The 24,746-nt window shown below is 52.3% G+C and overlaps 1 protein-coding gene across 8 annotated transcripts in view; it reads right to left on the reverse strand.

The window, feature by feature from the left end:
- TCOF1 (treacle ribosome biogenesis factor 1) overlaps positions 1-24,386 on the reverse strand; it is a 33,703-nt gene extending 9,317 nt beyond the window's left edge. For 4 of the 8 annotated variants that reach the window (XR_014795213.1, XM_084886310.1, XM_084886309.1 and 1 more), the window contains exons 1-18: positions 24,199-24,386; positions 21,379-21,434; positions 17,455-17,597; positions 16,628-16,701; positions 15,582-15,654; positions 15,000-15,073; positions 14,276-14,473; positions 13,838-14,047; positions 13,118-13,339; positions 12,749-12,949; positions 12,391-12,615; positions 12,126-12,302; positions 7,952-8,089; positions 7,589-7,756; positions 7,249-7,452; positions 6,016-6,126; positions 1,685-1,850; positions 334-455 (exon numbers count right to left, since the gene is read on the reverse strand). Coding sequence is in view for 7 of the 8 variants with exons in the window: in XM_084886310.1 (XP_084742436.1) it covers positions 334-455; positions 1,685-1,850; positions 6,016-6,126; positions 7,249-7,452; positions 7,589-7,756; positions 7,952-8,089; positions 12,126-12,302; positions 12,391-12,615; positions 12,749-12,949; positions 13,118-13,339; positions 13,838-14,047; positions 14,276-14,473; positions 15,000-15,073; positions 15,582-15,654; positions 16,628-16,701; positions 17,455-17,597; positions 21,379-21,434; positions 24,199-24,306 (2,670 nt within the window). In the remaining variant the exon portion in view is untranslated. The remainder of the gene's footprint in view (positions 1-333; positions 456-1,684; positions 1,851-6,015; positions 6,127-7,248; positions 7,453-7,588; positions 7,757-7,951; positions 8,090-12,125; positions 12,303-12,390; positions 12,616-12,748; positions 12,950-13,117; positions 13,340-13,837; positions 14,048-14,275; positions 14,474-14,999; positions 15,074-15,581; positions 15,655-16,627; positions 16,702-17,454; positions 17,598-21,378; positions 21,435-24,198) is intronic. The other 4 variants (XM_084886311.1, XM_084886314.1, XM_084886313.1 and 1 more) reach the window with 4 other exon arrangements.
- Between the last annotated feature and the right edge of the window lie 360 nt (positions 24,387-24,746).

Below are 24,746 nucleotides of genomic sequence, written 5' to 3' on the forward strand. Positions count from 1 at the left end.
GGAGGCTGGGAAGTTACTAAGTCACTAGCACGCCCACTAAAAGAGGGCAACTTTTGTTCCCGGCATCTCAACCCTGGGAGCTAAAACAACAAAGCGGACAGGGCCTCTAGGCATCAGTGCTCTGCCCGGGGCCACATTCCCAGATTACTCCTCCTGACACCCACAGGCGTCTGGGAGCTCGGATGGGTGTAGCCAGAGGTCAGAACGCTGGCTGTGAGGAGCAGCTACTCTTGGTGGTGGTGGTGGGTGCTAGCAGCACGTGTGGGTACGGGGGGGAGGGCAGGGAGCCCCCACCCTGCTGGTCTGCACAGGCCTCCCTTGTCTGCCACATACCTGAGTGGCAGGTGCCTCCTGCTTCTTGCCTTTTGTCACCCGACTGGACACCTCACTGCTGCTGGCTCCGAGGGCTGTCCTTGGGTGGGCCGCGGGCATGGTCACTGCGTTGGATTTAATGGCTGAAATGGAAGGGGGTGGAGTGCACGTTAGGTCACAGAAGCCCATGACCTCCCCAGCTGTGGCAACACCCAATTTATTAGCCCTTCCCGGGGACCAGGTGTGGTACCCAAGGGTTCTGTAGCAGAAGCCTGTGTCATACCTTCCCCAGACCTCTAGGCAGGAACTGTCACACTGCCCATGCTCCAAGGCTCAGGAGGTCACATGGCTGCTGGGACAGTGACCCTGGCTCTCCTCAGCCCCTCCCTACACTTCAGTTCTCGTGATGTCCCCCCAGCCGGCATGGCTGCTAAAGGAGACTCTCCATGTAGTTAGCACAGTCTATGAAAGCCACCGTGATCAGCTGCAAAGGCTCAGGTACATGACGCTCACTGAAGTACTGCATATAAACGCCTCCACGGCCCAAACAGAAGCCCCCACTTCCTCCAACGTGGCGCTGGCTAAATAAACTACGGCATGCCCACCCGAAAGACTGCTCTGTAGCCAGAGGGAATCATGCTGTAAATGTGTATGCCACAATATTATCTCTTAAAGATTACCGAGCATATGTACAGCATATAACTAAAAACACAGTTATAGCTTAGGTTTTTGTCAAATTAACAGCTGTAAAATGTTAACAGTAATTATTCCAGGCAGTAGGATTATAGGTAATGTTTTTTCCTTTGGTGCTAGTCTGTATTTCTTAATTAGCCTCTCCAAATTAGGCATTAATATCGTCATTAAAAAATGTCATAAAAACATTTATTAACCATTTTTCCTGCTATCAAGAAAAGGTTGCAAACATCAAAGAAATCCCAGATGTGGTCCTGTCTCCCACTGACAGATGGAATCTTCCCTGCAATGTCTGTTTAGGGATCACCTAACCCCGTTTACATGCCACCAGGAACGGGAGGCTCACTACCACCTCACAGCCCTCTCGAGGTTCAGGCAGACAGCTGTGACCAAGCTCTTCCGCAGACTCTGGAGAAACCTGGTCCCTGCTGCCCACGGCCTCTGGCCAGAGTTCTAGCCTCTGAGCTGGCAAATCTCCCTCCTGAGCCAGGCCCTCTTGGAGGTGGACCCAGGCAGTGCGCACAGACCTTGCTGGCCCGGAGGCCCTCCGGACCAACAACGTGCTCTGTGCCCTGCCAGCCTCCTCTCTCCTCTGGCGCCTGCGGGCAGCCGCTGGCAGCTGAGCCCGGCCCGGCCGTTGCAGTGGGGGATTTGGCCCTTGGTGGGGGGCCATGCTCACCGGGAGTCAAGCACTGCGTAGCGGGGATCACATCCTCATCCTCGCTCTCGGACGAGGAGCTCCTGGCCTTCTTCGGGGCACTTGCAGCCTGGGTGGGCACAGGGGTAGCAGCCTGACCAGCTGGACTACGATTAGGGTCGACAAAAATCAGAGGGGTTTTAATCACCTTAAAAAACAAAAACAAAAACATCCCCCCAGTGATTAAAGGCTGGGCCAGGGGGAGGGAAAGGTGGGGTGGGGAAGGGTTTGATAAGGCAAAGGGGGTCCTGAGAGCTCAGGGCAGCCAGACAGAGGCTGTCCCCCCGGGCACTCGCAGCTTCCCCCGCCCGCGCACCTGCTAAGACCCAGCACAGCACCTCACAGCTCACAGGAGCCCCTCCAACCCTCACAACGAACCCCTGAGGTCAGTAAGGTTAGCTCTGCAAGTCCTGAGAGGGGAAGAGAGCTGCCTAAAGTCACACACGGACTTCAGAGGCGGATCCCTGCTGAGCGGACACCTGGGGAGTGGCTCAGTCTGCTGGTCCCACCCAATGTGCATGCAGCCACAGGGATGGGACCAGCAGCTTCAACAAATACCCTGCACAGGGGAAAACCAACAGTAACACTGAGAGCACCACAGCAGGTGTGCCCTTACCTGCACACATGAAAAAGACCATGTGGATGAAGTGGGGATGCTGACGGGCTGGTCACTTTTTCAGGTGTGACTTTATATGGTGGTTGTGCCTTAAAGTGATAACTAAGTGGAGGATTTGGATGAAACGGGCTGGGAGGGCATGTGCGGGTTCTTTATGTTGGTCTATCTGTGGGTGCGCTTTACATTTTCCAGGTAAGACATTCAAAGAAAAAGCAGCAGCAGCTGTACCCTAGTACTCGGTGGATTAGCCTGGGACCGCAGCGCTGGAGACTGTAACCACCGCAGGCGCTGCCCCGGAGCCCTGAGCCAGGGAGAGGGGAGCCTGCTGCCCATTCCACAGAGACCAGGTCTGGCCCGAGTTCTGCTTTCTCTCTGGCCAGTGGGGAGACCAGGAGGGACCTTCCGAGGTCACAGCCGGGGGCCCAGGTCTCCTCCAGGGACCACCCTGCTCACCTCCCCAGCCTGCTCCAGGCCTCAGCCCCAGGGTGCTGTGGGAGAGGAAAAGTGACAAGAAAGCAGAAAGGCACCGCCCGAGGGTGGGAGCTCTGCTGGGCTCGGGCCCTTCCTACCCTTGCCAGCAGCCTCCCCCGCGGCTGCTCTGATCTGCCACTTCCCGAGCCTGCCTGCCCACGTGATGGAAGGGCGAGGATGGAAAGTGGGAGAAGGCTTACAGTTGAGGGAGGGAATCTATATATATGCGAGAAGACAGAGGAACAGATTGTTGGGGATGCAGAGAGGCAACGAACCCACCGAGGCAAATAGCGTCTGGGATGTTAAAAGCAGCTCAGCAGCAAAAGCCACCGCCTCCTCCTTGTTCCACTTGCCCACACCACCGGTCACCCCCTGCTCGCCCCTCCTGGGTTCAGGGGGTGACCCTACCTCTGCCATGACCTCACGTGTGGCCAAGCCCTGAGCTTTGTGCCTGTTTCCCACCTGTTGAAAGGGCTGGTGGGCAAGTCAGCCTACATCCACTCACCAGAGGGGCTCTGATGAGCTTTGGAAACTGCAAAGCACAGTGCACACGGGGCGATGGGGGCCTTTCTCGGGTGGTTGGAAAAGGCTCATGGGAAGATGAAGCACCCTAAACATTTGGCTGTGCCTCCACATAGATGCTGGGAGTTAAGGACCCAATGGGAACACAGGGACTCCCCATCCTACTGCAGCGTCTACCGGCTGCAGAACCAAACCTGTGGGCAGTGCTCACCACCTCGTGTGGGAGCTGGGCCCTTCACAGCCATGCCCTCGTCCTAGGTTGGGCAGAGCGGGGCTGGGGGAGCCGAGCAGTACATGAAGGTACCCATGATGCCAGGGATGGAGGGAAGCTCTTCTCCAGAACCTCTCAGAACGGTCTGGGTGGTTAACCAAACCTGGGCAGCCCTATCCCAGGGACCGAGAAACCGCACTTGCTAGGAATGTGGCCCGGAGCCTCCACGGTGCACGAGCCCCAGGGACTCCCTCCCAGGGGTCAAGAGCCGGGACAGGTAGTTCTTCAGGGACCTGAGCTCCTTCACAGACCAATCAGTTAAGCCTGCGCTTTAACACCCTAATTTGGTTTATTTCAGGTCTTTTTTCCCCCTCTCTGCTCAATCTGAAACGGGCAGGGCCTATGTCTTTTCATTTGGGTAGCTAGGCCAAGCCCTGACACACACCATGCCTGGTTTACTGCCAGCAGAATGGGCTAAGCCACAGACCACCCCCTGAAGTCTCTCTCTAAGCTAGAGGGGGGGTGGGGGTGGGCACCCCTATAGGTGGGGATACTGAAGCAGTGAGGGGGAATGGAGCCACAATCTTCTCTCCACCTCCCAGCCTGGGGCTCTGCCCACCATTCTGGCATCAATCCCTTTCCTCTATTGATGGGCTAATAATAAAAACAGAGCAAAACGTGTCCATAGAGAAGTACTCGGTAAAAGCATAATAACGATAATAATCATAATTAGTGAGCTGGGGATTAGGAGCAAAAATCCCCGTTTGGAGGAGGCAGCCGTGTCCCCAGGCTATGCCTCCCCACCCGCCCCAATCCTCCTGCGGGAATGCACAGACTGCTGACTATTCTTCCTTCTTTTTTAATAGGGACTCCGGGATCTTCAGGACCAACGTACCAATTAAATGTTTCAGTTTAAGCACGATGTTCATTTTAATTGTGTTAGTCTGCCCCCGCAGAAGGGCGAAGCGGCCCTTTCCCTCCCTCCCTCCCAGCTGCTTAGATCCACAGAGCAGAGGGCAGCCCCAGCCCCCTCCTCCTCCCCTGGAGGGCAGTGTCGAGGCAGGGCCGGGAGTGGGCCAGAGTGGGATTCGCCTGGTTCCAACACCAGGCCTGTCCACTTGTTATCGGCCATGCCACGCTGGGGGGTTCAATTGCCTTCTCTGAGCCTCATTCTTTTCTGCTTAAAATGGGAATAATGGAAGGACCTATCCTCCTCACAGGCTGGTTGTGGGGATTAAACAAAATATGGAAGTCCGTGGCTTAGGACAGAGCATGGTGCACAGGAGGGGACCATGTTAACTGTGGTTCAGAGTTATATTCTGTAATTGAGTATTGAGTGGGCCCATCACTGGGGTGCAGGCAGCACCTGATCTTACTGATGGACTGATGAGCATGTGGTCTGACATGTAAGGGGAGGAGGGCAGAGAGCCTATGGTCTTGGCGATGCAGAACTCTAGCACTGAGGGGCCTGGCATGGGCTCCCAGGAGCTTGGGGCTGGAGGAGGATGAGGGGTGGTGTTATCTTCCAGAGGCCTGGGCTTCACACAGAAGCTTGGCCACCAGCTCAGCAGGCTTGGGCCTGAGTTGGGGAAACAAGTGTCCACCCTCGGAGGACAATCTGGGGAGGATGACCGCAGCAGCAGAGCACACGAAGATGGGCCTCAGGTGTCTGAGCGGCTCTCAGGCCAGTCCCTGGGATTCCAATGAGCCCTGCAGACACTTCCAGTCCCAACAGGAAGCAGGGATACTTGGGGAGCCGAGGACTGGTGTTTGCCCTTCCTCAGATTTTCTTTCTTTCTTTCTTTCTTTCTTTCTTTCTTTCTTTCTTTCTTTCTTTCTTTCTTTCTTTCTTTCTTAAAATTGATTTCAGAGAAGGGAGAGGGAGAGAGGTAAAAACATCAAGGATGAGAATCACTGATTGGCTGCCTTCTGGGGAACGAGCTCACCACCAGGGTGTATGCCATAACCGGGAATCAAACCTCCTGGTTCATAGGTCGACACTCAACTACTGAGCCACACTGCACGGGTCTTTTCTCAGCTTCTTATGGGCCATGAGGATTTCAGGAAGTCAACTTGTAGGGCCTTGGTTCCTGACATCAGATGGGCAGTACCACCTGCCCTGCTGCAGGAACAGGCGTTTGCTCTCAGGCAGGGGGCTGTGGACCTGCACCAGCGCGCAGACGCAGGAGGGAGGACGCCACCCTGCCTGTTCACAGCTGAGCCCCCCAGGCCTCCGAACAGCCAGCGCGCCCAGCATCACTGGGCTGGTGGTAGGAGAGCCGGCTCTGCCCCTCGACTCTCTGGCTGAGGCCTGGATGTTCAGACACTCTGCGCCTACCTCATGGGGTTATCGTGAAGACAAATGTGTCAGAATAGAGGCCAGAGCTCTGGAAACTGTGAAGTGCTGTTTAAATGGGAAAGATCTGCCCTCAACCCCACAGGCCTCCAGCCCAGCTCGGAGCCTGCCGTGGCCTGAGAGCAGGTGCAGCCTACCTTGCCCGACGGCAGCTCCTCGTCACTGCTCTCTGAGGACGCCTCGGCATTCTTCTTTGGGGTTGCTGGGGCCAGTGTGTTACTTTTGGCAGCTTTGGAGCTACTCTCCTTCTGATGGGACAAGCACATGGTGGGGGGAAGCAGGCATTAGCTGAGGGGGAGCAGGACTGAGGGACAGGGAAGCCATGGCCAGCTGCAGCGACCAGGGAAGGCAGCATGCCTCTCCCTATCTGCACATGGCGGGGAGGGGGAAAGATGGCAGAGATGAACGGATGGACACAAGGGCTGCTAGCCCAGTATGGCCCAAAGGCACTGGAAACACCGGCCTTCACTCCGCTTACCCTCCTGCCAGAGCTGACCTGAACCTGAAAGGGATGGATGAATAAGACACTGCTAAAACCTGAGGACAGAGTGCTGTTGGCTGGGTGCGTGCACGAGAGGTGACAGCAGCCTGGATGAGGCTATAGGGGTGAGCCAGTGGCCCCAGCACAGTTCACACTTGGCTGTAACACCCTAGCTAAAAGCCTGGCACAGGGACTTCCTGCTTTCCTTAAGAAAAGGAAGATCCTGCCACAGGGAGGACACATTCCACAAGGTCACAACTGGCTGGAGCTGACAGGGATGATCTCTCGGACGGGGCAAGGGCTCTCTACTTTGTCCTGGTGGCCACCACTCTCTCCTGATAAAAGCCTCAATACCAATCATTTCCATTACACGCCTGAGGCCTGGAAGTCCTAGAGTTTGTTGCCATGAACTTTGGCAGGACACAGCACCCCTGCTGCCTTCTGAAGGCAGACAGATGGAAAGTGACCCAGGTAAGTCAGTTCTTCATTCCCTCTCCCACACCCAGCTTCACACTAACCTGGACGAGCTCTCTCCCCAGGAAGTTGCACGCGTTGGTGAGGCCCCGGGAGGGAATGTGACTTCCTCCAGCTCCCCGGGGCCTGGTGGCACCTGCACTACCACCCAAGCCTCCCATGATTCTGACAGTTTTGGATGCTTGGCCTCATGTGACTTGGCAAAGAATGGGAGTTTCTGGCCTAGCCTTCCATGGGGCTGGTGTGCCCATCAAGCTGTGGAGGCCTTGGTAGGTACCGGAGTGCTTAGGACTCCTTGCATCAGGGAGGCTGGTCTGGGGAAGTGTTACAGCAGGGTTCACCGAAGAGCCCGAATTCAGGCCCAGGACTGGGTGATGGGGCTTGGCATGGTGGCTGCTTCCTCATTAGGTCTCACCTGAGCTGGGGTCACAGCTGCTGGTTCCTCCCCGTCGCTGTCCGACTCCTCCTCGCTGCTGCTCTCAGAGTCCTCTTTTTTCCTAGCCTGAGTGACCATGGGGCCTGTCTTCCCAGGGGGTGGTGGGGCAGCCCCTTTCCTGGGGGACCCCTTGGGAGGGGCCGAGGCAGTTCTGACCTGGGTGGTCTTCCCTGAGGGCTTTGCCTGGAGTGACAGAAACATAGTCAGGGCAGGGGACGCAGAAGGACACAGGAGATGGACGGGCATACGGAGTTGTGCTGTGGGGGACTCCTGACAGAGAGGAAGCACAGGGCTGCTCTCTGCCCTCCCGGGGCCTCACCGGAGGAGGTGCTTCCCCCTCGATGTCCGTCTCTTCCTCACTGCTGCTCTCTGAGTCGTCCTCAACTGGCCCTGGGGCCTGGGCTGCTGCCTTCCCCACAGCTGGCACAGACACCTGGCCCCTCATGGAGATGGCACTGCTCTGGGGGATTTTCACTGGCAGCTTCGCCTGGATTGCAAGGAGGTAACGGTATTGAGGAGAGAAGTAAACAGCACAGTTCTTTTTAGGTTAAACCCCACCCACAGTGTCATGGTAAGTGACACTGCTCCTGCCCATGCAGGGCCCTTGTCCAGGTGGGGGCCACTGCTTGGTCCTCCTCTCCGCTCCACCCCCAGCACCTCCTGGGGCGCTGGTCCCACTTGCCTTGGCCGGGGATCCGTGTTTGGCTTGAGCAGCTGCAGTGACCACTTTCCCGGGAGCTGATGCTGCCCCTTTGGCTGAAGCCGCTCTGGCGGGAGTGGGGTGGGCTTTGCTCGGAGGGGTTTTCACTGAGGCCTTCACCTGGAAGGAAAAGGGCAACCATGAAGGAGAAGGTGAGATGCAGTAGAGCAGTCACCAAAGAACGCCGATTCTGGAGTCAGAGACTGAGTTTGGATTCTGGCGCCTCCATTTAATAGCTGTGTGAACCTGGGTAAACCACTTGACCCTGCTGGGCCTCTGTGAAACAGGCGTAATGATAAGGCCCACCCATGGGGCTGCCATGAGGATAAAGTGAGAGAGTTGCAGTGTAACAGTTCCTGGTACGCAGTAAGCATTGAAACCCATTGTTGAGAGCACTTTTCTTAGTGTTAGCCAATCACAAGACTCCCTAGAGCCGAGGTGCTTTCGAGGCTCCCTTTCAGCGAGGTGGCCATATGATTAAGTTCTAGCTGATGGAATATAAGTTGAGCGCACGCTCAACTCTCTTACATATCGGAAACATGTGTCTTCTTCCTTCTGGCTGAGGTAGTAGCTGGTACTTAAGCAGCCAATTTGGTCTATGAGAGGGGGGCCAGCTATTGAGGAGGGCATAACAAGGCAGAAAACCATAGTTTGTGTTTTTCTTCAGCTTAACCTAGTGTTAATTGATTCTAGGGACTCCCCCAAATGCCTATTAGTGTCGCCAGCAGAGATGAAAGCAATAAAGAGTGAAATCCTTGACAGTGTAGTGCAAGCATGTCAAACTCATGGCCCTCGGGCCACATGTGACCCACAACGAATATTTTTGTAGCCCAGCCAATACAATGGCATGTAAGATACATTTTAATAAAAATTTCATAACTTAATTTTTACAATATTCTGTTATACATAATTATTAATAACGAACTACAATGTTCGATAATGACTATTATAATTATGTTGCATTTGTTTCCCTTTGTGCCTTATGCGCAGGCGCACCATTTCTCTCCACTAATGCTAGCAGTGAGTTTTTTAGCAGCCAAATGTCAAGCTATTTATCTTGTACTGACTTGTTTGGGTGTGCAACAGGAAATATTTCGCTTTCAGAGAACAAGAAAAATAGGTTTATTTGCATTATGTTTATTAATCTGTGCAGTTATTCAGTGTCTGGTAAATATTAATTTTTATTAAAATGTGCTATTACTTTATGTCAAGGATCACTCATTTATTTCAGCCCTTTGTATTCGTCATGTCTCTATCAAAATAAACCTACGTTTCTATGAAAATTGAAGCTTTTGCTTTTTTGTGGCCCACAAAAACTTAAACTGTGTTTATTAGGCCCATGCTAGCCCTTGAGATTGACGTGCTTGATGTAGTGTATGAATGCAAGCTTTGCTAATATGAAATAGAACAAGCAATCTGGCAGCACCTTAAGGCCCTGCCTCTGTCAGAGTGGTCACTGGATCAGTGCCTGAAGAAATCCTCCATACCCCTGGTTCCTCATCCACATGAGAACAAATGAAATTAAGAGTCAATCCCTAAAGCATGGCCTACATATGACTTAAGGTCAATGGGCTCAGTACAACACTCAAGTCATCCATATTGGAATAATGACTCTTATGTAGACAAAACAAAGGCACAAAGACTAATCTGACCTTACATAAATTTAAAAGGATTAAAATCATACAAAACATGTTCTCCAGCTACAACAGGATTTAATTGGAAATCAATAACAGAAAGAAATCTGCATAATCCCAGATATTTGGAAATTAACCTACTTCTAAACCCATAAAGAATAAAAATAAAAACTATATCACTTCAAAATCCATGGGATGAAACTAATGTAGTCCTTAAAGGGAAATTTAGAAAAAAAATAGTACCAATCTAACAAACTCAGAAATATGACCCAACTCATTTTATGAGGCCAGTATCACCCTGATGCTAAAGCCAGGCAAGCACATCAAAAGAAAACTACAGACCAATGTTCCTCATGAATATAGATACAGAAATCTTTTTTTTTTTTTTTTTTTTTTAAATATATTTTATTGATTCTTGTACAGAGAGAAAGGGAGACAGAGAGTCAGAAACATCGATGAGAGTCATCGATCAGCTGCCTCCTGCACACCCCCCACCGGGGATATGCCCGCAACCAAGGCACATGCCCCCGACCGGAATCGAACCCGGGACCCTTCAGTCCCCAAGCCGACGCTCTATCCATTGAGCCAAACCGGTCCCGGTGATACAGAAATCTTTAATAAATGATTAGCAAAGGAAGTCAACAATGGGATTCAAGAATGAAAGTTTGATTTAATACCTGAAAATTAACTAATGCAATATATGAGTAAAACAAAACAAAAATTTGACAAAAATCCAACTCCAACTCATAAGAATTCTGAATAAATTAGGACTAGAAGAATACCTTCTCAACTTGATAAAGGCTATCTATGAAAAGCCACAGCTAACATTGTACCTAACAGTGAAAGACAATGTTTTACTCCTAAGAGTAGGAATAAGGTAAGGACAGCTGCTCTTACTACTACTATCCAACATGGCACTGGAGGCGCTAGTCAGTGCAATAAGGCAAGAAAAAGAAATAAAAAGACATCTAGATCAGAAATGAAAAAAGTAAAACTGCCCTTTTTTGTAGACCACATGATCTGATTATAGAATCTACAAAAGTCATTAAAACTGATAAGCAAGTGTAAAAATGTCAACATACAACAAAAGGTCAGGGGCAGAAGACACCCTACTGCTCTTTCAGCCATTCTCACACAAGGGCATTTAAATTCTGAATCATCTTTCTGAGTCTCTGGCAAATTTAGTTTCCTAGAACCAATCCTCTGTCTTTGCTACTCTGTTTTGGACCTTGATTCCCAAATGGATGGTTTAATTTGAGCTGGGTTGGCGTCTCTGAGCAGATTAGACTATCTGATTCATTTCTGACCCCATGAGAGCTGAGCAGTGTGAAACCTAGTTAGCATGCATAGCATTTTAAGGGTGAAGCAATGTATTACCTCACTTAATCCTCATAATTCCACACAGAGGTATGGAAAAGGTGAACAAGACTCCTCTTATCAGACCCGTCTATTTTAGCAGAAGCTCTTCAGACTTTCTGAAGCAATGATATGCACCATCTCTGACAAGGGCATGGGGCTGTACAACTATCCCCTAGAGACGGAATAGCATCTCTATTTTTCACCCTGAGAGAAAGTAAGATCCCAAATCCATAATCATTACTGTGGCTGGAAAAGTTTTGGCCAAGATGTGGCAGAAGAAAGTGAGAAAGACAAAAGGCTTTTGAGGTAGTCACTCTGGGGCAGAGGCCCAGCGTGACCCTCACTGGTGGCTGAGCTGGAGCACATTACCATACTATGCCTTTAAACTCCAATTTCCTTCTGCAGAAATCAACACACATGAACACCTATCTCATGGTACAGGTGGGAGGCTCAGATGGGAAGACAAATATTTAAGGGATCAGCATACTGAAACTTGCTTTGGAACGTGTCCGCAGCTTGGAAAAAGTAGATGGGAACCTGTTGGGCCAAGACTCGGGGAGGGCGTGTGTAGTTTAAAAGTCCCATAAGGTAATGGTGAGAGGGGAACCAAAAAAATCCATAGAAATGTGTGTTCTGGTAGAGGGAAAAAGAAATGACTAATCTCTAAGTGGTTATTAAAAGAAAAGCAACAATTAAAAATAATAAACGGTGGGTGGGTGAGTGCAGGGAGTGAGCTATCTTCACCTCTCCCATTCTTCCAGGCTGGGAGATGACTCGATTCTGTTGCACAACAGCCTGGCAGCCCTCAGGGAGATGAGAGCTGGCTGTGTGCAGGCCCCTTGCTGGGTGTGGCAGGTGAGATCTTGTTAAATTCTCAACCCTGTAAAGGTTGATTTTCAATTTACAGGAGAGTGAACAGAGGCCCTGATGGATTATATCACTTTTAAGGGACTTGAACCCAGGTCCCTAAACAAAAGGTCAGGGCCAGAAGATACCCTACTGCTCATTCAGCTCAACCCCCCATGTTTGCTTGGGGCTGAGCTGAGGCTGCTCCTGAGACTTTTGCACACCTGAGGACAACAGCAGAGCCCAGACAAGCCCACCCTCAGCCCTGTCTCAGATGCTGACGTGGGTGGGATGGGCTGGCTTCTCCTAGGCCTCACCTGTGTTGGAGCTGCGGGAGCCTCGTCACTGTCTGAGTCTTCCTCACTGCTCTCTGAGTCTTCGTGTGTCTTAGGTTTGACCTGGGCCAACATGGGCCCTGCCTTCCCAGGGAGTCCTAGAGCGGTCCCTTGCCCTGAGGCAGCTTTCACTGGGAGGTTTTTCCCCACAGACTTAGCCTAGAAGGACATGGAAGAGAACTATGTCACAGGAAACCAAAGGACCACAAGGGGCTGGTCCTCAGTCAGTCAAGCACACTGGCCTCACCTGTGGCCCTGCTGTGGCAGGAGCTGCCTCCTCCTCACTCTCTGATTCCTCGCTGCTTGAAGAATCCTCCCCCGGCCTCTGGGTGCCCCTGGCCACAGCTGGGGGTGTGCAGGCTGGCGAAGTCGCTGTGCCCACTTGCACTGGGGGCACCTTGGCAGGTGCAGGGGTAATGGGAGTGCCCTTCCTCGGGGAGGCCTTGGTCTGAGTTTTCATAGCTGGTTTTGCCTGTGGGGACACAGAAGTCAGAGGCTGGAGAAGGATCCTGGATTCCGAGCCTCCATCTACCCTGGGCTGAAGCTCCCCCTGTGGAGCTGACTAGTGGGGGCTGCTCAGGGTCAGGCTATTTTTATGGTCTCACCTGGGCTGGAGTCGTGGGTGCAGGTGCCTCCTCTTCGCTGTCTGACTCCTCGCTGCTGCTTTCCGAGTCCTCCTGCTTCCGGGCCTGAGCCAAAGTGGCTGTAGACCCTGTCTTCCCTGGGGGTGCTGGGACAGCGCCTTTCCCAGAGGGTCCTGTGGCTGAGGTGGCTCTGCCCGGGGAGTTTTTCCCCAAGGGCTTTGCCTGGGAGTGACAAAGGACAGATTAGGGCAGGGCCCACAGAGGGAATGTGTGGGAGGTAAGAGGTGAGGAGGGCAAATGGGGGCCCAGTACTCTAGGTGCAGGGGAAGGACAAGCCCATGGGCGGCTCTGCAGGCAGGGCACAGGCCATGTAGTGTCCTCTAGCCTCACCTGAGCCAGGTTTGAGGTTACAGGTACCACTGCTGGCACTTCCTCCTCACTGTCCGATTCCTCACTGCTGCTCTCCGAGTCCTCCTCTGGCCTCCCTGCCTTGGCCTGGGCAGTTGCAGGCCCTGCCTTCCCGGGGGGTGCTGGGACAGCCCCTTTCCTGGGGGACGCCTTGGCAGGGGCTGAGGCAGCTTTGACCTGCGGGGTTTTCCCCGAGGTCTTCACCTGGAGCGAGAGAAGCAGAATCAGGGGAGGCAGCCCAGAGGTAGATGTGAGGAGACCCAGGAAACCAGACAGCAATGATGCCGCACATACCACACTGTGAGAAGGGGTGGGCGGGCTCAGAGCATGCCTGGGAATGGGAGAATAAATCTTTGTTTTGTTCGTCCTCACCCAAAGATGTTTTCCATTGGTTTTTAGAAAGAGTGGAAGGGAGGAGGGGGAGAGAGAGAGAGAGAGAGAGAGAGAGAGAGAGAGAGAGAGAGAGAAGCATTGATGTAAGAGAGACACATTGATAGGTTGCCTCCTGCAAAAGCCCTGACCATGGCCAGGGATTAAGTCTACAACCAAGATACGTGCCTTTCACTGGAATCGAACCCAGGACCCTTCAGTCCGCAGGCTGACGCTCTATCCACTGAGCCAAACCGGCCAGAGCGGGAGAACAAGTCTTCAGAAGGCCTTTTGGCACAGGCACGGGCACAGGCTCTAGTTTCCGGGCCTCACCTGAAGTGCAGTCTTGGCAGCTGGCGCCTCCTCCTCACTGTCCGATTCCTCACTGCTGCTCTCCGAGTCTTCCTCTGGCCTCCCTGCCTTGGCCTGGGCGGTTGCAGGCCCTGCCTTCCCGGAGGGTGCTGGGACAGCCCCTTTCCTGGGGGACGCCTTGGAGGGGGCCGAGGCAGCTTTGACCTGCGGGGCTTTCCCCTTGGCCTTCACCTGGAGCGAGAGAAGCAGAATCAGGGGAGGCAGCCCAGAGGAGGATATGAGGAGACCTGGGAGACCACACAGGTCAAGGACGCCGCACACATCATTCTGAGAAGGGGTGGGGCAGGCTCGGAGCATAGCTGGGGCTCTTTGGCAGAGGGAGACCCAGTCTTCAGAAAGCCTTTTTTGGGGGGTGAGGGGTGGGGAGAAAGACTGCGGGCTCTTCTTCTCGGGCCTCACCTGAGGCGGGGTCTTGGCAGCTGGTGCCTCCTCCTCACTATCCGATTCCTCGCTGCTGCTCTCCGAGTCCTCCTCTGGCTTCCCTGCCTTGGCCTGGGCAGCTGAAGGTCCTGCCTTCCCAGGGGGTGCTGGGACCGCTGCTTTCCTGGGAGAAGCCTTGGCAGGGGCTGAGGCAGCTTTGACCTGGGGGGTTTTCACCTAGTGAAAGAGAAAGGGTAATTTGTTCCCTTCTTCCTGAAAACTCTCTGGCGACCCCACCTTCAGGATAAAGCAGAGGCTCTCGGGACCCCCTGCTTCTCTCCTCACTCCCTACCTCGACTGATGCTCTGACCTGGCCTATCAGCTCCATTCCTGAATCCTTCACACCCCCTGCCCGTTTCACCTGGCCTCCTCCTCCCGGTCCCAGACAGACACCAGTTCCTTATGACAGCGTTCCGCTTGGTGAGGCCCTGCTCCAGTGCCAACTCTCCCAGGAAGCCTCTTTTGTCACGTAGGCAAATGGTGCCTCTCCCCCACAACCCTAGACACTTCTCAGGCTGAGTACAATGAGCAGCACCTGGTCCTCCCCCGCCATGGCCCGCTAGACCCCCCCACCTTTCTAGCTCCCAGTCACCCTGAAACACTTGCTGAACTGATCTGGTCCCACTTGTCTGTGAAGCCAGGCTCCTGGGAGGGAAGAGTTCAAGGTGTGCAAGGGCAGCTCCTGAGGATGGGGTGTAATTACCTCCACTTCCGACTCACTGCTCGAGCTGGAGGTCTCCTCGCTGGAGCTGTCGCCCTGGCCTGCTGATGCCAATCCTGCGGGGGATGCACAGGGAAGGCACTGAGGACCACCCCTCCCAGCCCCACCCGCACTCCACCACACCAGCTCATTGGAGCCAGGAGCGCCCGAGCCTCATTCAGCTCCAATGTCTACTGAGCCCCATAGCTGAGGTACATTCTACTCTCGTGCTGTAACTGAGGCCCTAACAGTTGTGCCAGCTTAGAAAAACCTCCCTCCTGTGTACACGGAGGCAGGCAGCACAAATGCGAAAACCCAGGCCTCTAAGTTAAGTCTCTAGGACTCCGAGATGGACCTTATACGCACCCTGAGGTCAATAAGCCAGAAAATACTCCACCACCCAGGCTACTCAACTCCCTCAGCAAAGCCTGATGCATCCCTGTGGTTGATTCTCCCTCGTCAAGGGAGGGGAAAATGATCTGAGGTTGGGCCTTGTTGTCATGGAGACGCTTCTGAATTCTAGAATGTCCCAGAGCTGGAAGCAGCACCCAGGCCTGCCTCCCTCCCACTTAGGGGGCTTCTCACCAGGCTTGGCAGTGGTTCCAAGGGCAGGTTGAGGAGTGGAGTTCACAGTCTTGTTGCCTTTCTTGGTCTCTGCCTACAGAGAACAGGTGACAGACACACTTGGGTATGGCCTGGTGAACTAAAGACATGAACCACATCTGAACCCAGCTCTACCATTCCTAGCCTTGTGAGTTTGGACAAACCACTCCCTACCTCTGTTTCTTCACCTTTAAAGTAAAACTAAAAATGGTACGCTCCCTCACGGAGATGTGGAGAGAATCAGGTGATCTTTCTGGGGATACAGCTATTACTTGCTAAATGGTTGGTTGCAGTTTGTTGAGGTTATCATCATCCTATCTAATGAAGAGGAAATATGCAAATTGACTGTCACTCCATGACAAAGAAGGCAGTGGCGGGGCTGGGACGCTCTGGGCCTGTGGCAACGCAAAAGCCTCTGGGCAATAGGTGTGGAATGGCCAGGTCCCACAGATCGAAGAGAACCACGGAGAGTGGATGTAAGCCATCAGGGCTCCCGGATTGGAGAGGGCTCTCCTGAGGGCTCTCAGATTGGAGAGGGCGTAGGTCGGGCTGAGGGACCCCCGACCCCCCACTCCGTTCACAAATTTCATGCATCGGGCCTCTAGTTATTTTACAATTATTTTTACAGAAAAGGAATGGTGCCAAAACTGGTTTGGCTCAGTGGACAGAGAGTAGGCCTGCGGACTGAAAGGTCCTGGGTTTGATTCCAGTCAAGGGCATGTACCTTAGTTGCAGGCACATCTCCATTGGGGGGTGTGCAGGAGGCAGCTGATCGATGTTTCTCTCTCATCGATGTTTCTAACTTTCTATCCCTCTCTCTTCCTCTCTGTAAAAAAATCAATAAAATATATTAAAAAAAAGAAAAGGAATGGTAAAGGGACTCAGCAAGATCTCACAGCTAGTAAGTTGGGCTGAGATTCGAATCCAGATGGTCAATCACCCACAAACCTACCCTTCTCTCACAGAGACTGTCCCTTACAGGTCACTTCAACTCTACGGGTAACAGCTTGGGACACAGTCCCACTCACCGTGGCTTTTTCTTTCATGCTTGATGGCAAAACCGCCCCCACGACTGAGGAGTTAGTGGATGCTAGTCTTGGAGCTGCAAAACACAAACACCACTGGATGAGCCAGGTGAGCCTTTTCTCAACTAGGAACAGCAAATAGGTTTCTGCTCATGCAGGAATCAATGTAGCTGCCTGGTGCTGTGTACGGATCTGAGGCTGAGACCAGATTTTGGGAAAGAACTCTGTGGTACATTAGCCATGTCCACCAGGAGCCAGAGAGAGGCAAAATGTCTGCATCCTCGATGGAGTCCCAACTCCCTGGTGATGAGACAGAGGCCCCAAAGAACTGGCTCACAGTCCTGCTACATGCTACCAAGAAGGCACTGGGGCCCTGCCCAGTTTGGCTCAGTGGATAGAGCGCCGGCCTGTGGACTAAAGGTCCCAGGATTGATTCCAGTCAAGGGCATGTACCTTGGTTGTGGGCACATCCCCAGTAGGGGTGTACAGGAGGCAGCTGATTGATGCTCTCATCGATGTTTCTAACTCTTTATCCCTATTCTTTCCTCTCTATAAAAATCAGTAAAATAAAATTAAAAAAAAGAGAAGGCACTGGGGACAATGTTTGGTGCAAAGAAGGTCTCAAATAAATACTGAGACGGGTAGGTCTTTCTGAAATTCCCCCTAAAAGGTCCTGGTCTTCCCACAGCTCACTGAAGCTGGAGGCGGTCCCCCTGGAACAATGCAATACCGAACAGCTTGTACCTAAAAGGTGCCGGACCCTGGGTTAAGCCCCCACAAGCACCAATCATGGAAGCCCCCCAGCAGTGCCCAGCATGCAGGGCCCTTACCAGCTTTGGCGGTTTTAGCTGCTGCCTCCTCCTCCTCCTCTTCTGAGCTCTCCGAGGTGCTAATGGGGTCTGACACCCGGGCCGCCTTTGCCTGCAGTGCTGCATCTTCCTCGGCCTTCCGCTTCTGGCCAACCTCGGAGGTTCTGCAGGACAAGGGTGACTGGCTACACCAACTGGTGACAGGGACAACTCCAGGAGATTTGGAAAGAAAGACCTTCCCACATCCCGCCCCACCTCCAAAGGAAATATGCATAGAGTTTTGATGAAGACATAGTGTAGATGAAATTCTGCGTTTTCACTCATTTCATAAAGCAGGGGTGGGGAACCATTTTCTGCCAAGGGCCACTGGGATATTTACAACTTCATTCTCAGGCCATATACAATTATCAACTAAAAAATTAGCCCGCTTAAAAAAAAAAAAAAAAAGACATAAAAATTAGCCTATTATATTTGGTCAAACATTTAATTAACTTAGCCCTAATGCCTTGGCAGGGCCAGGCCAAATGATTTCTCGGTCCAGATGTTCCCCACCGTTGTCATAAAGTGTTTTTTATAACTGTCTAGTGGTCTTCAAGATAATCCAGAATGGTCAATAACATACTAACAGCTGAAGCTGGTTTGGCTCAGTGGTAGAGCGTCGGTCTGCGGACTGAAAGGTCCCAGGTTTGATTCCGGTCAAGGGCATGTACATTGGTTGCGGGCACATCCCCGGTGGGGGGGTGTGCAGGAAGCAGCTGGTTGATGTTTCTCTCTCATTGATGTTTCTGGCTCTCTATCTCTCTCCCTTCCTCTCTGTAAAAAATCAATAAAATAAAAAAATAAAAAAATAACATACTAACAGTAGTTAACTGGTGTTGAGTGACAGGTGCTAGCATCTGCAGGCCACCCAGGCCCCTCCCTCTTCCAGAACTTCCGGCCCCTGCAGTGCTCTCTTCCTAGAAGTCTCTGCCCAGGTCCTCCTTGTCTTCAGGCTTCAGCTCCAACACAGCCTCCTCAGAGAGGCCCTCCCCCAAAGATATTCTCAGCCTGTCATCCTGTTTCATTTTCTTAAGAGCACTTTCTCGCTCCTGTTATTTTACTTACTTCCTGCCTGACACCCCACTGCACAGTAAGGTCCGGGGAGGGGGAGGGACCTTTTCCAGCTCACTAAGGTACCTTTCACACGCAGCACACGTCTCGAAAAATGAATGACTAAGTGACTTGCCCAGAGTCAAAGAGCAAGTCTGGGGCTGGGACATTGGCAGGATAAGCATTCAGATGGCTGAGTCCCTGGAACTTTCAAGGATCACCTCTTCGACTCCACCCTCCCACCCGAGGGAGTCACTGTCTATGCCCACACTCTCCAGCTGTGAGACATTGCTCTCCACAGTTTGGGGTGTGCTGCTCAGGTCCCTGGTTCCCTGCTCAGGTCTCCTTGTTGAGACTATCCTGTTAAAAACAGGTTTCATTTTTCATATGTGTCAATTGTTCTGCTTCTCTCTTCCTAAAAAGGGTGTTTTACAAGGGAAGGGGCTGTTCTCTAGTTTGTTCCCAGTTATATCAAGAACAGTCCTGGCTCACAGTAGGTGCTATATAAATGGGGGAGGGGGGGAGATGGAGGTGGGGGGAGAAGATGGCCAGGTTTAGCTCTTTACTTACTATTGTTACTATCATTTTACAGAAGACGACACAGGCTCGGGGACACAGTTTGTCCATGGTCAAACAGCTAGTTGCTGGGTTTGAATTTGCCAGGAAGCACTAGGCTCGGCTTCCTCTGGTGGGTATGAGGTTCCATCTCACTCAGTACCCCTCACCCACAGGGGCCAGGGGCAGGAAAGGGCTGTGGTGCAGCTCACTGGAGCGGGTCTCTGGGGAAGGAAGTGCTGTGACTGATACCCAAGACACCCAAGCAAGATGGAGAGGGTGAAAGAGAGGAAGTTGGGGTGTGGGGTGTGCCATGTGCTTGCTTTAGCAGCAGAGAAGAGTAAAAAATTAATGCCTGCCTGGGCTTTTAGACGAGATCGGGCGCGTTCAGGGTGGTATGGCCGTAGACCTGGCTGGGCTTTTAAAGACCTTGGAAGCTGGGACCCCACTCATGCCTTTCCTGCCTTTGCTTACAAACCTCTGCTAACGGGGAGCTCACTACTCCTACTGGAGCCTATCTAATTGTTGGACAGCTCTGATGACCAAGCACTTGTGTTCAGAAGCTGAAACCTCTTCCTAAAGCAGGCACATAGGGATCCCACCTCAATCACCCAGGGCCCCAGAAAAACATGCCACTGCCTTTGTCCTGTGCAAACAACGGTCCCCTCACCTGCCCCTTTGCCATCTCTTTTCCATCCTGGCAATTCAGTGTTCTCTATGGGACATAGCTCCGGGCCTTCCCTCACCTGGTCTGCTGTGGTCAGGCCAGGGCATGGAGAGAATACAACTGTCCCCTCCTTCATTCTCAGACCATTCTTCTGTTTATGCACCCTTAGATTATTTTTCAGTCCTTGAAAAGTACTTACGTTTTTATATGCTTCACAGGCAACGTGCCCTTGAAGTTTCCCCATCCAAATCAGGCTCCCTTGCAACTCCATGCATAAGCCAGACACCTGGGATTGGACTGGATTGCCTTCCCAACCCATCCACAGATCCTGGGTTCATCCCTGAATATTCCTGGAACCTACTTCCTACCTTCTGCTACTCCTGTCTCAAGCCCCATCAGCTCTTGCCTGGATGATGACGTCCAAGCTGCAGAGCGATCTCATCACTGCTTCACCCTTCCATGGCTCCACTGCTCTCGGGATAAAGACACACCTTCTCACTATGGATGATCAGGCCTCGCATGGGGTGAGCCCTGCCGACCGCCCGGCCTTATCTGCACTGTGCTCAGGGCCACAGGCCTCAGCATCAGCAGTTCCTTCTGCTAGGTCCACCCCACCTGCTTCTCCATACCTACTGCCTGGGTCACTCCCCCACTCCCTGCGGCTTTCAAATCAAAGGTCACTGCAGGGAAACTTCCCCTGGAACCCCACATGAGGTTTATGTGGTTTTGGCACCGGGTACCTCTTTTTCGTAATCCTTATAAGCATTGTCATTTCACATTCATTCGTTTCATTCTTTGATGTATGCCTACCTCCCTGACTCGGAAGTCAACTCCAGGAAAGAAGGAGGCATGTCTGTCTCATCTCATAACACATCCATGCTTAGAACAGGGCTTGGCATTTAATAAGTGCTCAATAAATGTTTGCTGATTGAATGAACAACATTACTGAGAAGCTTCTGTCCTTATTATTATTCAATATTGATTGTAGTTCTCAATATCCCCTTCTACAGTGTTTCTCCGAAAATAAGACATCCTTCCATATTAAGACCTACTTACAGGTTCCCTTCTGAGTGAAATATAAGACATCCCCCCGAAAATAAGGACCCTCCCCTAGGCTAAACATGAGAGATTGGTCCACTGATTCTGAAAGAAATGGAGTCACAAGAAATTCACCAGGAAATTCAGGAATTGGATTGTTATGATGATGTTCCAGAAGATGATGACATAATTGTCATTGAATAAATGAGTAAATTATTGATACTGTAGGATTCACAGTTTGTCTGGTTTGTGTTGACAACTACCGTACTACCGTACCGTATACAGGTAATAAATTCCCTTAATTTTCATTTAACAATAAATGCGTACCGTATTCTTCTTCATGGAAAAATAAGACATCCCCTGAAAATAAGACCTAGCGCATCTTTGGGAGCAAAAATTAATATAAGACACTGTCTTATTTTCGGGCAAACAGGGTACTACCAGACACGCATCGTGTGACCTGCCTTCCTGGGGGCGATAATGGTGTCTACAGTGGGCTTTGGGGACAGACCTTAGACCAGATTAGGACCCTAGCTTATTCCAAGCTGATAGCTTGGGGTGTCCCTACTCCACACATTCAACACCATCAGACTTACTGTTGCCAGTGCGTATAGATGTCCAGCAGGGTTACAGGCTGAGCTGGGAAACTTTTCTGCAGAGAAGAAAAGAGAGAGCACCAATTAACCCCGCAGCACAGCCAGGGTCCTCCTGGGCTCGTTCTCCACAACCTCACGACTCGCACAGACAGGTGGTTGAGCAGGGGGTCTTTCTGCTCTGGGAAATACGTCTGCTTGCCCTGCTATTACCATCCAAAACCGTACAGAGACAAGCAGGGCAAGTATTTCCAGTTAAAACCTTTTAAGACAACATGTTGGTGAGAGGTGCCTTTGAGAGGCTGGGCTGGAATGCTCCAGGCTAGCATTTACCCAGTCCCCAGCCTCCCTGGCAGTTCCATGCTTAGAGGCCACAAGACAGGCTTTTCCCACCCCTGACCTTTGAAAAGGCTTTTAAAGGCCAGGCTGGTCAAGCTCCCCAGGCCAGCAGGAACCACAGCCCAGACACCGAGGCATCCAGGTGGCATGACTGCAGCCCACTTATCCACCGGGAGAGGACTGGAACCAAATGGTGCCAGTCCCTTGACAGAAGCAGAGGGAACCGGGTGAAATCCAGGCCTTTGGAGCCAAAGCCAGAGGGCCCACTGTCTCTGCCAGTATCAGGCATCTGGGATGCCAAGTGCCCCAGGAAGGCCGAGTGAGCAATGTGCGGTGACGGCAGAGGGCGTCGGGGCTCTGGGCAGAGTGACCCAGACGGTACATCTGGAGCCATACAGAACTCCTGTTAAAGTAAATAAAGCTGGGCTCATCTCTTCACCTCTTCACACTTCAGGATCCTTCTTATGACATGGGGATGACAGCAGAACCCACCTAGCGATCAGGCCAGAATGGGATCATCTAGCCCAGTGGTCAGCAAACTCATTAGTCAACAGAGCCAAATACCAACAGTACGACGATTAAAATTTCTTTGGAGAGCCCACTTTTTAAAACTTAAACTTCTTCTAACACCACTTCTTCAAAATAGACTCGCCCAGGCCGTGGTATTTTGTGGAAGAGCCACACTCAAGGGGCCAAAGAGCCGCAGTTTGCCGACCATGGATCTAGTCAGTGCCCAGCACAGGGAACCAGTAACACAGACATCAAGGATCAGTCTCATGCTACTCCTCCCTAGGCACACCGTCCTCCTCACTGCCCCTCAATGTGTCAGGCCACCCTGCACCCATCAAGACTGCTATTCTCTTTGTCTGGAATGCTCTCTACTGCTAACTACACAGCTCCCTCCCTCCCTTCAGGCCTCTGGCCAAATGTCACCTCTCAATGGGACCTCTGGACCACCCTAGTTATAACCGGGCATTCCTATCCCCTTTCCTGTCCTATGTTTATAGCTAGCACATACCATCACCGGACACATTATATCGTTAGCTTCTAAATTATTTGTCACCTGTCTGTTCCTGCTAGGATGTACCCTCTGTGAGCAGAGCCTACCTTTACTTAGACAAATGAAGACAGGCACTGTCTTCTGCCCTCCTTAGCTGGTAAGTGATATAAATGGAGTTAAGAAGAGCAACTGAAGTCTAGAGAGGGTTGGAAAAAGCATAGATAATGTCTTAGGGCCCATCACCCTTTAGTCTCTCCGGGAGATCCTGAGAGCAAGCAGCCACTGGAGCCAAAAGGATATTGATTAATCCACTTTATCAGCTTAAAATTCTCCAGGGGCTTACCATTGCTTATCAGATTAAGACCAAACTGCCTACAGCAGGGCTCCAACCAGCACCACCCCTTCCCACCCCCAAGGGACATCTATCACCCCTGTACCCCACAATTCAGCCACAACGGACTTTCCCAAGGCCAACAGTCAGCAATAAGTTCCATCCCACCACAGGGCATTTGCACCTCTGCCTGGAATATACACCTCCCTTCTGTCAGATCTCAGATCAACCCCACTTCCTCAGGTAAACAGTCCTGCATCCCTGCTTAGCACTCATTCTTGGCATTTAACATAGTGTTGAGTGTACATTTTTATGATTTATATCTGCCTTCCCTACCACCTTTAAAATATATATATATATATATAATTTATTTATTTCAGAGAGGAAGGGAGAGGGAGACAGACAGAACCTCTTGCATGCCCCACACTGGGTTTTAAGCCCCAAACCTGGGCATGGGCCCTTGTCCAGAATCGAACCTGGGATCCTTCTGTCTGCAGGCCGACACTCTATCCACTGTGCCAAACCAGCCCGGACTTCCCTACCACATTTAGATTTTAAGCTCTAGGAGGGCTGGGGGCCGTGCTCATCATTTTGTCACCAGCACCCAGAGCGCCTAAGGTTAATAGTTGCTGAATGAATGAAGAAATGACTACACACCAGAAGTTGGAATCCCAAAGCTGTTTGACTCAGTACAGAAGGGCAGGTGTTAAGGCCCGAGCTCCAGCTCAGAGAAGGGGGTCACAGGCCCCTTTTCTGGACGCTCTCATTCAGGGCTGGTGGCAATCCACCTCTCAAACGTGCAGTTACCTTCTCCACCCTAGGGGGCCGGACCGAACCACGTGGCCCGGCACGTGGGAAACTTTAAAAGGCCGCTCCCGGGAAGGAAGAGAGGGTGGGAGTACCGGACGCGGGAAGTATGGAGCCCTGCGTGCGGATCACACGTCCGGGCCCGCCCCCGGAATGCAATCGGGGAAACTGAGGCCCAGAGGGGCTGGGACCCGCAGGAAGGCCAGAGGCGGCGGATCCTTCGTACCCTTGGTCGCGTCCTCGAACACCGAGGGGCTTGGCTGTGGGGGCCTCCAGGGGAAGGGACGTGGGGAGCCTCTTTCCAGATCTCACACGCGGCCCTCACACACGGTCCGCACCCGCTCACCTGGCAGCTCTGCTCCTTCACTTCCCGCGCCGCGCGCACAAAGCCCGCCTGCAGCAGATGCTGGTAGATCAGGGGGAGCAGCTCCCGCCGCTTCCTGGCCTCGGCCATGCCCGCGACCTGCCACCGGTTGGCTCACCTGCACGCCCCCCCTCAGTCCCCGCCCGCCGCTTCCCTCGTGCCCTAAGACCTCTGGCGCCCCACTTCCGGCTCCCTGTGAGCCCGGGCCGCGCGGCACGCCGGGAATTGTAGTCTTATCTTCCGGAGTTGCCCGCCTCCTCCCAGCAAGGAGAAGGGGCGGAGGCTCGGAAGGATATGAATCCTCCCATTGGCTGGGAGGCGGCGTGGTTATACTTGAACCCGCCCCCTGGGCCAGGCAGGCTAAGTATGACTCTTACATCCTTCTTCAGTCTTTTTAAAAATATATATATTTTATTGATTTTTTTACAGAGAGGAAGAGAGAGGGATAGAGAGTTAGAAACATCGATGAGAGAGATACATCTATCAGCTGCCTCCTGCACATCCCCTACTGGGGATGTGCCCGCAACCAA

The sequence above is a fragment of the Pipistrellus hanaki genome (genome assembly GCF_964339955.1).
Source record: "Pipistrellus hanaki genome assembly, chromosome: 5".
NCBI classification, from domain to species: Eukaryota; Metazoa; Chordata; class Mammalia; order Chiroptera; family Vespertilionidae; genus Pipistrellus; species Pipistrellus hanaki.